We start from the raw sequence: 11,932 nt of genomic DNA on the forward strand, positions 1-11,932 counted from the left end.
TCTATACAGCTCATACTTTTGAGACACTGTGCCCAAAACTTCACATTGTGGGTGAAAGAATTTGAAACTTTATTTGAAAGAATAAAAACTGTCTGGGGCTGAATAATAAGAATATTTTCTAAGAGGGCACTACCTGCATCAATTCTTAGTCAGGTCTGACGGGGTTTTGCAATACAGTATACAATAGTTCAAGCTTACAGTAAAGGAAAGAAAAAAAGTCAAGTTTGCCCACTAGCTGCCTACTGAAAACAGATTCAACACAACTCATCAGCACACTTCCAACCAAATCCACTGTGAATGAATAAATATAAAATGAATAAATATATTGTGAAAGCATTACTTAACAATCCTACAGTATTAATGGCAGCTTCTTATGTGTTTGGTAAATATTTATGCTTCAGAAACTGCAAAACAAAGAACTAAGGGTGGGAAAGAGCTCAGCAGCTTTCAGGAAGAAACAAAGCCACAGTGGGTTTGAAGAGATAATGAGTGTACTTTAACATTTATTCTTTAAAATTCTATCACAAAAATACTTATGTGAAGATAACAGATAATAAAACGTTTGCAGAGAGACTACACTTACTCCAATTACCAATGAAAAACACAACTGCTTTAAAAAACGAGAAGGGCATGAGAGGATCATAATGGTTCCTGGGAAAAAAAAAGACTGCCCAGAAAAGCAGAGAAAAAGCAAGTGGGTGCATTCGTTAGTAGATGGGTAACAAAGTGGTGGACTGTAATGTGATATGCAAGAAAAAGAGTTGGAGTTATAAACCAACTCTAAGAACCAGATAGTTCTGAACACACTGCAAGGACACTGTATTTCAAAACATCCATTCACCTTAACTTCAGAGCAGAATCCTCTGCTTGAGCACTGAAAGCCTCTAATCAATGATGTATACAGGTAATGAATGGCCAAATACCAGTTAGAAGCATTACACCACTCAAAATTAAAAACACAAGGGGTAAAGCAAGCAATCAAGGCAGTCTAACAAGAGAACAAGGCATTCCTAAAACAAACATTCCAAATCATGACAGGACTCCCGGTACTCCCAAAACTGACATGTTTCCTCCAGGATTTCAGTGCAGGTGACTCAGTGGAGATGGGAGAGCAGTTTCAAAATCTAAGGGCATCTATGAAGTGGACACAATGCATTCCTTCTTCACATTAACAATTCTATGTTTAAGGAGAAAATTCCTTTCTAGAGTGTAATATAGGAAGACTATAAGAAGACTTTACCACAACAGAAATTAAACGAGAGAAAAAAAATAGCAATTACAATTCTATTTTTCTGATGTAGCTACTCAAGATACCTGGTTTTATAAAGAAATCAGTTCCAATGATTATATTAGAGAAACTCAAACATTTCTCTCCCTCTTCCATCATTTTTTTAGCAAACCAATGGGGTGGTTCACAAACAAGTGAATAACTCGTCTTTTTGGCAATCCTCTGCAGTGAATACTCTGTGTATTTGCAACAAGCTGTCCCAAGCCTTATTGTTAAATTTCCAGTAAGCATGACAGTAATATTAAAAATACCCAAGAAGAAAATAAAAACTTGCAAAAAGTAAGAAAGCCGTAACTGGTGTGTGTGCAGGTTGTTTGTTTGTTTAAGAGCCAGAGAACAGCACTTCCATCAGTCTCAGGGGGATTCTCTTTGAACCAACTAATGAAGAACTAGACACTTAGAAGGCCAAATTGAAAACAATTGAAAAAGCTAGAAATTCTTTCTATTACATAACTTGTCTGGCTAATTCCACACCAAAACACAGGCTGAGCTTCAAACTGGAGGAAAAGACTAACAGAATATAGTACCTCTTGTTTTCTCTTAGCACTTAACAGAAGAACCTAGTGTCTAACCTCATTTTTTGTTTGCACAGGCAACAGGACACAACAAAATGGCAAACTGTGGGAATAAAAACACACAGCTCAATTTTGAATTACCACATTTGAAATTACACACTACAAGCTACCACCTCAGGACCCAGCAAGTTCTGAATACAAACTGTGTTTTCTGACTTAAAAACACTGTCAAGAAGAGGTATTAAAAATAATAAAATTGGTACAGGAGTTCTGAAATCCAAGGAGATTTGAGACAATGACAGATCTCAATCAGACCAGACTTACTGGCAACACACTGTGTACAGTAAAGTACCTGCAAGTGTTCCATAATGGTAGTATCATATGATTTCATAGTGTGAATAAATAATTATTTAGGCCACAAATCCACATTCACATTCTTCTCAAAATAACTCTGACCAGAGCCTGGGAATTTCCAGCAAGGGCCTTAAAGGAGGCAACAGTATCCTTTCAAAATGTCCCTCCTGTTTTAAGTAAGACTCTCATACAAAGGAATGAGGTGTCTCTACAAATAAAGCCTGAAATATATGAACCAAGGCCAAGCAATAAAAGCCTTGCCTATGCAAGTCTGCAGAACCCAGAACAGCATCTCACTATGGCATAAATAATTACAATTATCACAAAAATGTTAGCTATTGTTGTGATATGTTAGCTCTGTTTTACACATCAGAAAAGAGCCTGAAGATTGCAAATACACACAATCTACTGAAGTAGCTTTTCCTTTTAATGCAACAAGTGGATGACAGCAGAGAGAGCAACTGCTGCTTGATTTAATTCGGTCAGGAGAGCTCAAGGAACTAGGTCAAGACCCAGAAGAACATGCACTCATACACTGAACCAGTGGAGAAAAGTTGGCTAAAAGCATCTCAAAATTGAAAAAAAGAATCACCTCTGCAAACATCAGTCTGACTTGCAGAGCCATACAAACCAATCCCATACACCTTTGCCGAACTAGAGATGTCTTTATTTCCACACCAGTATGTAAACAAAATACTACATATATATATATATATATGTATATGTGTATATACGCTTTGCCCTATGCACAATGCTTATTTCTACATTTCAGGATTCACAGCTTTTAAAAATGCCAACACAGTTCCCCTTCTTTACAGTAGCAGAATTTAAAACTTCATCTGCTCTGGAAAGCCTATGGTTAATGCAAAGTGTACTTTCTGGTACTAAACCAGTGAAAACTGAACACTTGTCCATAGCACAACATGGCCAGATTCCAACTCAATTCAATATAAATTGCATTCTCTGATCATGTAAGGCCAATATTCAGAAGAAAATAAAGTTTTGCAGTTCCAGGTAGGGAGATATCAATGAGGCAGGTGATGGTTACAAAGATCAGCAATAACAGGAAAAGTACTGACACTGGTCTGAAGAAACAGGTGATAAAAGGAAAAGTAGAAAGAGCTTGTGTAATTTCTGTTAACTATGTATCTGGCTCTGCTTAGTGCAAACATCACCTGAATTCCAGGTTCACAATGCAGTAGAATATCAAGTTTTGTTAAAAAGAAAAAAAAAAAAATCAAGCAAAGAGCTAATAAGTATATGTTAATTACAAACAGAAATTACTATCAGCAGAAAGGAAATAAAACAACTCTTGAAGCAGGCACACTGTTGTTAGCCGACTTCTTTGTGACAGTGTTAAGGCCCTCTTGCTACACTATTCCAAAAGAAAGAGCTAATTTAAAAGAAAAACGAAAAATGCCAAGAATCAGACAAGGAAAATGGACTGCTCTATACAATGACGGCTTACATGGCTTTACACGAGTAGCTTTATAGAAGTTACAAAAACCTCTATGAAATCTTAGTGTACTTCGATCACAGCATGTGGGGAACCTATACAGTTATTCCCAGCCAAGTCTGCAGTTTGTTTATAGAAAACGGTTTTCAGATTTCCAAGAGCAATCCCACAAAATCTACTCGGAAGAGCAGCACCACAATACCACGAGTGCATGCAGATGAAAACTCACCTGAAAGACAGCTCTGTCTTAAGAACGCCAGTGAACTTACAGTTTCAATCTTTGGTCAAACATTATCCCGACAATGAAGCCTACATAGGAATTCTCTCTGCTGCTCTGACTTTCCCTCTGCAGACCTCCTCACCTACCATCCCCCTTGCCCCACAACTTCCACGAATCCAAAGAGCATCCCAACGAAACCGGGTGACCTCACCTTTCATTTTGACAGTGGGGGAATTGGGTCCAGCCGATTGCTTCCTCCATCCTCTCCAGTTCTGGCAAAGGCTCTCTGCCTCCGAGATGAAGGAACAAAGAGAGTCTTCTTCAAAGCGATCGGAGTCTTCAAATGAAAACCTCTCCCCGTCCTCCCACTCTGCGAACATGAGTTCCATCACATCCGACAGGCGACGTGGGGGAAAAGAAGAAAGACAGGAACAGCACTGCTCACTTTTAACAGGCGAATGGACTTGAGGGCTCTTGCAATACTTAAAATCTCGGGTTTGATTTGATCCCCATACTACAGTACCAGGAAAAAACAAAGTCAGCGCTGCCTGAGGTGGGAGAAGCAGGAAATAACTAAGGGGCAGCTCGTAAAAATTCCATGGGGGGAAAAAAAAAGTTCTTTAAAAAGTTAAAAAATGCTTATGTCCACAGAATGTACTTGAGGCGGAGGGGGCCGGTTAGTCCATGAGAGCTGCCTCCAGGCGGGACAGGTGCCTGCCGGGCACACGGAGGGTCCGAAGGCTCCCGGCACTGCAGGACGAGGGAAGGGGCCGGCTTCCTCCACCGGGGCTCCCGCGGGGGGACCGCCGGTGTCTGTGCGCAGGGCCGGGTCTCCCTGAGGTTGTGCTTGTCTCACTCCCGGCGCAGGAACCGAGGGGAGAGCGGGCAGGGGCACCGGCGGGGGCTGGGGAGGAACAACTTCCCTCCCGCTCGCGGGGGCTTAAAAACGGCCCGGTGAGGCCGGAGGGCCAGCGGAGGGGCGGCGCGACCTCCCGGCTGCTCGTCACGGGCACCGGCACTAGCAGCGGCGCGGGTGGGCAGGCAGGCGGCGGCTCCGGCCTCACGGGGGCGCGGGCGGCGGCCGGCGGGGAGCGCCCGGCGCTGGTCAGGCGGGCAGAGCGGGGGCAGCCCGTCGCCGCTCCGGTCGCGGTGGCCCCGCGGTGTCTCTATGAGCCCATGACCGGCGGGCCCCGCTGAACGCCCCCGAGCCCGGCGCGGCCCCGGCGGTTCGCGGCCCCGGCGGGTCCCGTCCCTGCCCGGCGCGGGCACCAAGATGGCTCCGCGCTTCCCAGCTTCACCTGCGACACCCCCCGCCAGCTGAGCGCCGCTTCCGCCGCCGCGCTTCCGGCTTCCGCCGCGCGGGGCATGCCGGGCGGGGCTGCCGGTCCCAGCCCGGCACCGGGAGTGCGGGAGAAGGAGCCCCGGTGTCCCCAGGGATGGGCCGCCGAGCTCGGCTGGCGCCTGCCTGCCGCTGCACACCCAGCGGCTCGCTTGGAGCGCCTGTAATAAAACAAAAGTCTGTGTATTGTGCCCGCCCGCACCGCCAAAGGCAGCGGGAGAGCGCTAGCTGTGCTAAAATCCGGGGGTTACCCCGGAACGCGCCGAAGATGAGTTGCATGAGGTAGAAATCACTCAGCTGTGATCATCTGATTGGAAATGAAAAAAATATTTGAGTTCTCAGTAACATTTTCTATTAGAAGAAAAACAAACAGCAGGAAAGGAGACCGAGGGGGGAAAAGGAAGTGAAGTGAGGGGACCGCGGCTCGATAAGTCCTGTTCAAGTGCAGGGACTACTTTCCTCCGGCCGAGAAATCCCCTCGCTCTCTCAACAGGGGCCGAAGGGAAGGAGGGGTCTGAGGAGCTGCTCGCGTCTGAACAACCCCAAAATTCAAAGAGAGGAAATAACTCACGTGCCAGGTCCATGAGGAATTGCATAGGTTAGGTAAGGTCTTCCTATCCTGCCCACTCTAAAAGCAGCAGATGTGAGGTTCTTTTTTTTTTTTTTTTTTTTTTTTTTTTTCTGTAATTCTCTTTCTTGGCGATCTAGTTCATTGCTTCATTGTGAGAGTTGAGTAGTAAAATACCAAAGAGTAAGTTCTCTCTTTAAGCTGAGTACGTCAGCCAAACAGCTGGACCTACACCTCCCTCCCCGTGTTTGTACAGAGAGGAAAAGTAGATGACGGGGAGGGGAAAAAAGCTGGGGAAAAAAGAATGACATACTAAGAAATGGTAAATGTAGAGCTGAGAGAATCTGAAATGCATCTGGGAACACTCACTATCTCCCTCGTCATACTATAGTCCTTGATCCAAAAAAATTCTATTAATTGGTGAGTCCTCATAGAGGGTCCTAAGTGATGCACCTTGGATCTTAAAGGAAACTTCCTACATGGTTTGTCCTTACAAAGGTAATGCTTCCCCGTTTAAGATTTTGAACACGAAGGTGCATTACTGCAGCATTCATCAGCTATAAAAGCTATGGTTACTTGTTGAAATGTCAGATCCTTCAGTGCTACCAAGCCAGACATCCCACAGGTGCACGGGCAGGGAGGCAAGACACCGGGCAAGCCAGCTACAAGGCAATGTGCTGCAGCACAGCCTGCCAAGTTCTGGCTCATGTGCTGCCTAATCCTACCCAAAAGTTGTCTTGTGCTGATGCCTGACCCGATCAAATCTGTACTGCCAAATAACCTGTTAGTGCACCACACCAGCAGTAATTCGGGAGAGAGACACACCTGCCTGATAATGGGAGCTCTGGTGGGTTACATCAATAGCACTCTCAGTCAAGGGCATTGCAGAGAATCCCTGCCACGTGAGAAAGCAAAGATATGCAAAGGCATTGCAATACTTTGTGCAGTGTTGCATTAAAGAAGGATTTCACCTTAGGAAAGGTGTTTCCCTTGTGAGAAAAAGGTATTTAGAAGATTGTAGGAATTTCAAAGATGAAAATATACAGCTGAAATTTTGGAGAGCATTTTGATGGGGAAAAGGAGATTATTAAAAAAAAAAAAAAAAATAAATGTGTTGTGTCTGAGGAGTGAAGAGGTACCAGGTGAAATTCAGCACCCTGACTCAGATTGTCGCACTTGAAATGACAGAAGTGGGCAGGGAAACATGGTGATGCCATAAGGCTGGTGCTGCTCACCAATATCTTTTGACAACATTATGTGCAACACAGCACTGTTAGATTTTACCTAAATCCAGTAGAGAATACACATTACATCAAAAAGGGTAGAGGAGAGGAGGAATATTAGACAGTCCTAATTATAAGGGGGCTTCAGTACATTATGTTTGATTCCATTAAATTGTAACAATCCTCACTCCCTTTCCTCCTTCTTCCAGGTTTGGGATACCACAAGTTATGGAGATTTCCAAAGAAATCTTGCTTTCCCTTTCTTAAACATCACAGGCTGAAAGCATGGAAGAGGTGATGAAAAGAATGAGGCAAGCAAAACAGAGTGCACATTTGCACTTTTATCTTAAAGTGCATTTCAAGACACTGTAAAAATGTGTCTTCTGGCTTGTGCAGACCAGGCCTGGGTGTGTTGTTGCCTTGGCCAACATGAGGGAGTGCCAGGTGTGAGTGCTTCACTTCTCCTTGTCCTCATGGCTTGGAAAGGCACACAAGTTCATAAACACTCATCCGTTTTTTTTCCAGCCGGCTTATTGCATGAGGCAGGCATGTATTTTCCCTTGTGGATCTTCCAACAGACAAAAACTAGGGACTGTAAAAAATAATATCTGACAATTTCAGCAGTGTTCTGCTAGGAAGAAAGAAATTCAGTAAGAAATCCTGCAGAAACTACAAGGTTGCCAATAAGATGTTTTCTTGCTTACAGGGATGTACTTTTCTTTTCCTTTCTCTCTTATTTCAGAAAAAGGAAATTGCTGTTCAGAATTCCTCTGCCTCCGTTGTAGACAATTTTAAGAATGCAGCATTCCATATGAGAGAGACACATATGAGTGCACACACATACCCTAAAGCAGAATTGCAACATTTACATTCGTTTCCTGTCTTAAGATCTCACTGGGGACTAAAAATCAGTGAGAGTCTGCACTGCACCCCAGAAGTGTCTGCTTTTCACTGGTGAGTCATGTGCTACTCTACAAGTCATATCCAGCATGGTTTTTATTTCTGATTGCGTGGAAAGTAAAACACATCCTTGCTATGGCTTGAATCTAATACAGACTCAATAACAAAATACAGCACTCTGGGGATTTTCACTGCTAGTGCAGTGGGACCCAGCTGTTCAGCTCCATTCTGACTCAACAAAGATTTCATTGTCTCTTTGCATGCGATAATGCACTCAGAAATGACAAGCAAAGGCAAATTCTTTAAAGTACACATATGGCTTTGTGTCTAAGTAATATATTGGATGTGCAGAATAATAGTTTCTTGTGCTCTGGAACTATGGCATTATGGCAGACTGCCAAATGTTCCCATTCCTCCTAGATGATCACTGTTTCATGCTATACTGATCACTTAATTAATAACTAGTAATAATTAATAACAGATATTAAATATCTACACAGACATAACAACCAGCCACCATTATTTATTTCAGAACACTAGGCCTGTACAAGAGATGGAGCAAAGAACTGCTTTAGCACAAAAGGGACAGCACACAGCTCATTGCTCCTTGCTCCTCTTCTTACTAGGCGAATGGCTGTGCAAGATGCATAGAGCTTTTCCAGACAATGCATACTAGGAAGCTGAAAGCAGAGCTGTCCTGAGGAATCACAAGCTAAATTTCCCCCATTTGGATCAAGCATTTTCCGGTGTTTGACTAATCCTTTCCACAGAAGACTTTGAAATTATGTTGTCCAAGGTTCTGTCTCTGGGATCTTAAAGAATATGAACATGTGCCTGATTAAAGCCGTATTCAAAACTGAATTCACCATTTGTGAGATAAGTGACTGGTACGTACATACATACATGGAAAATAGAGTCAGTAGGGGAACATTTTGCAACAGCTGTTAAAATTACTGTTATACAGCAGGAGACAACAGTTATGGCTAAGACCTCATGTATGAACATAACTGCTACTCTTCAGAAAGATAAGATGGCATTTACAGATAATATTGCCTGCAAGGATTACTGAGCATATGTTGTCTGGCATTTTGTATTTCACAGGATACAAGTATATTTTCCTCTTCCTTTCACACTAACCTGCGGGAGCATTTGTTTTTTGGTTTTTTTTCACACTTTCTTCTGCCATTACCAAAGCTGACAGTCTGGCAGGGTCTAATGTGCACTATACATTCACAGATAAGAGCACCAAGCTAAAGGGAACTGAAATGTTCTCCATTTTGCAGAGGGGAAAGAAAACAATTGTTACACTGCAAGTTCTCTTTTTTTGCAGTCAATATCACATTTGGACATTTCCTCAGCTATGTGAAAAGATTGTGAAGGCAGTGTAATATCTTTCTCCTTTGTCTAGAGAGCAGGTCAGATACATCATTTATGTAAACTCAGCGATTGATAACTCAGTTTGTCTAGAGAGTGTATTGCCCTAACTAGCAATGTTATACACTTGTTCCTTGTCCTTCCTAAGTACAACCAAGAAGCCTCTTTTGATGCAGGCAAAACATAGGTTCCTTGGCTCATTTTCAGTTCACCAAACAATAATCAAGGAAAATTGCTAAATGTGACATTCCTTCTCTAGCAATCTACAGTTTTAGAAATCAAAAATGGTAATTAAAAATAACAAGTGCTGCTGACCCTTAACACACCTTTTCTGCAGAAGACAGGCTTCTGTATTTGTTTTTGGAGGTACAGTTAGCTGGTAAGTAAAGGATAACTGTTAGGGAATATAGGAGGCCCACTTGTTCATGTCAAGGCCAACATACACTGCTCTGCAACATAGACAAGCAGATCCTGGCTAACTGAAGTAATGCTCTGCTGTATTTACATGCTTCTCACATCTTCAGGAGCCAAAGCCTTCCCCATGCTATTGAACCTGCTCCTTCAGATGAAACTGGCCATAGCAAAATTTGCACTATAGCTGCTTCTTAGCAGTAAAGTCTTTCCAAATATAAGTAACAGGTACATTAGTACTTAAATATAGGGATAAAAGATTACTAAGAAAAGGTGATTCTAAAATGCAAGAACAACAGTGTACCATATTATGGACAGTAAAATGGTATGTATTCTCCACAGCCTTTCCCTAGAAAAATAATCTAACCATGGAGTTAGGGATATGAAGGGCTTTATTTTAAAAATTGAATTCATGCTACCTCTCATCAGATCCGAATGGGAAGTTCAATCGTCAATTAAGCTGTCAATCCAACATAAGGTTCTCTCTTACAAATAGTATGGTTGCTACAACCATGCAGCAATGTTCCATTTAAGAAAACACACCTTGACAAGTTTTGTGCTCGTGAGTGTGGGTAAGGGTCAGTGCTGTTCCAGTTACATGTTTAACTGGCCTCTTGTGTAAGAAAGAGGAGACGCTAACAAAGATATTATGCATTTCATGATGACTGAAAATTACCTGGACTGCTAGATACAGAGATAACAGTTCAGTCACTTTTCTTTTTCTGTAATAAGTGAGGGGAAAAAAAAAATTCCCTAGACCTACTGACTTGAGCAAGTAGGATTTATTGCAGAGTGCTCTGTAAAACAAACCAGTCAAGACTTAAAGTTATCTGAATGCTTATTGGTAACAAGTGTTCACCTATTTCACCTGCAGATCCCATATCTCTGGTGTATTCAGGAGACAAGCTCCTTTACATGACTTAGGGATTTCCAGATTAAATCAGTTGCTTCTATTTTCATCTCTCTTCTCTAGGCAGGTGACCAACCCTTAGCAGGTACTGACAGCTGGTTGTTTTGTGCACTGCCTCAAAGGCTACCAGCTTTTTTAGTCAGATCTTCATTTTCAGCCATATTCCTGCAAAATGCTGTGACAAGATCCTATAAAACTCACTATCCAAAACCTTAATGCATTTCCTAAGATATTTCACATGTCTTCTTGGGGGAAGGTAACTAGATTTGTGTAATTCTATCATCACATTTAGTGGTAAATCTAGCAAACTATATTTATTTAGGATGGTTAAATGTAATAGTAGTAGGAGTTTAGTGAGTAGTGGCACGTTCTTTGCTTATTTATTCAGGAATCTTGTGTGTGGACACTCCTGACTCTTCTAAACAGTGGCATCTGATTCAAATAGAATCAAATAGATGCATCACCCCTAAATGTCAACCATGGAGTTGCATCAGTTTAACCAAATTGTTAAACCCATGTAACTGCGAAGACAAGCCTTGCAGGAAAATAAAGATTTCTCAAGTGTAAATCAACGTAGCTGTGGCTTAAACATGTGGAGAGTTAAAAGGGTTTCTGTTGAGACTTCAGCATAATTGTGCTGAATAACAGAATCTGCTTCTTAGTCTTGCAAGAGGTAGCAAAATGGTAAACCTGAAGCAAAGGAGCTTTCCTCTGGTATGTTTGGTTACTGGTTCTAGAATCCCACAATCAGAGGTTATAATCCTGCTTTACCTCCAGCAAGTCTGTACGTGTGAGTGGGGAGGGGGGAAAAGAGTAAGGAACGAACCTTTAGAAGCACATTATCTTCTTTTCATACAGGTTTGGTTTAAGCAGAGCAGATTAGTTAAACTGCAAAGCCAAGGTTTGAAGTGGTTTTGTCCTGTTTCCAAGAAGAGAGTAATAGAAAAGAATAAATTTTTGCAGTGGTTTCAGCTGAATTGTCCACTTACATTGCCACACTCCCAGTCTCTGCAGTGAGGAGGGCGTGCTGTCCAGGCTGGCACATGGGCAAACAGGACAGCAACGCTGCTGCACGACCTGTCTCTCCTCATGGAAACCCTTGGCAGCTACCTGCTGCTGGCTCCTGAGCCCCAGCGCTGCCAGGGGCTGGCAATCAAAACACGCTCAGCAAACACTTCCCAACAGGAATAACTTGCTGAAATTTTAATTCCTGCCAAAACATGAGCCCAGCCCTGACTTCCACCTGTTCCCAGCTCACCCCTTAGAGCTGCAGCTGCCCTGATGCATGCATGAAGGCCACTGCAGATATAAAGGGATAGGAGAAACAAGGCCTTCTGCTTAGCTGACAGAGCAACACAGCTTCTTATTAGTAAA

At 42.7% G+C, this 11,932-nt stretch overlaps 1 protein-coding gene across 2 annotated transcripts in view; it reads right to left on the minus strand.

The window, feature by feature from the left end:
- ZSWIM8 (zinc finger SWIM-type containing 8) overlaps window positions 1–5,082 on the minus strand; it is a 56,826-nt gene extending 51,744 nt beyond the window's left edge. Inside the window, exon 1 of one of the 2 annotated variants that reach the window (XM_042018668.1) lies at window positions 4,045–5,082. In XM_042018668.1, coding sequence (XP_041874602.1) covers window positions 4,045–4,222 — 178 coding nt within the window. In that variant the 5' untranslated portion in view covers window positions 4,223–5,082. The remainder of the gene's footprint in view (window positions 1–4,044) is intronic. The other variant, XM_042018667.1, reaches the window with a different exon arrangement.
- Between the last annotated feature and the right edge of the window lie 6,850 nt (window positions 5,083–11,932).

Source organism: Corvus kubaryi, unplaced genomic scaffold (genome assembly GCF_017639235.1).
Source record: "Corvus kubaryi isolate FWS band 111438036 unplaced genomic scaffold, C.kubaryi_AGA036_p1.0 138, whole genome shotgun sequence".
Lineage (NCBI taxonomy): Eukaryota > Metazoa > Chordata > Aves > Passeriformes > Corvidae > Corvus > Corvus kubaryi.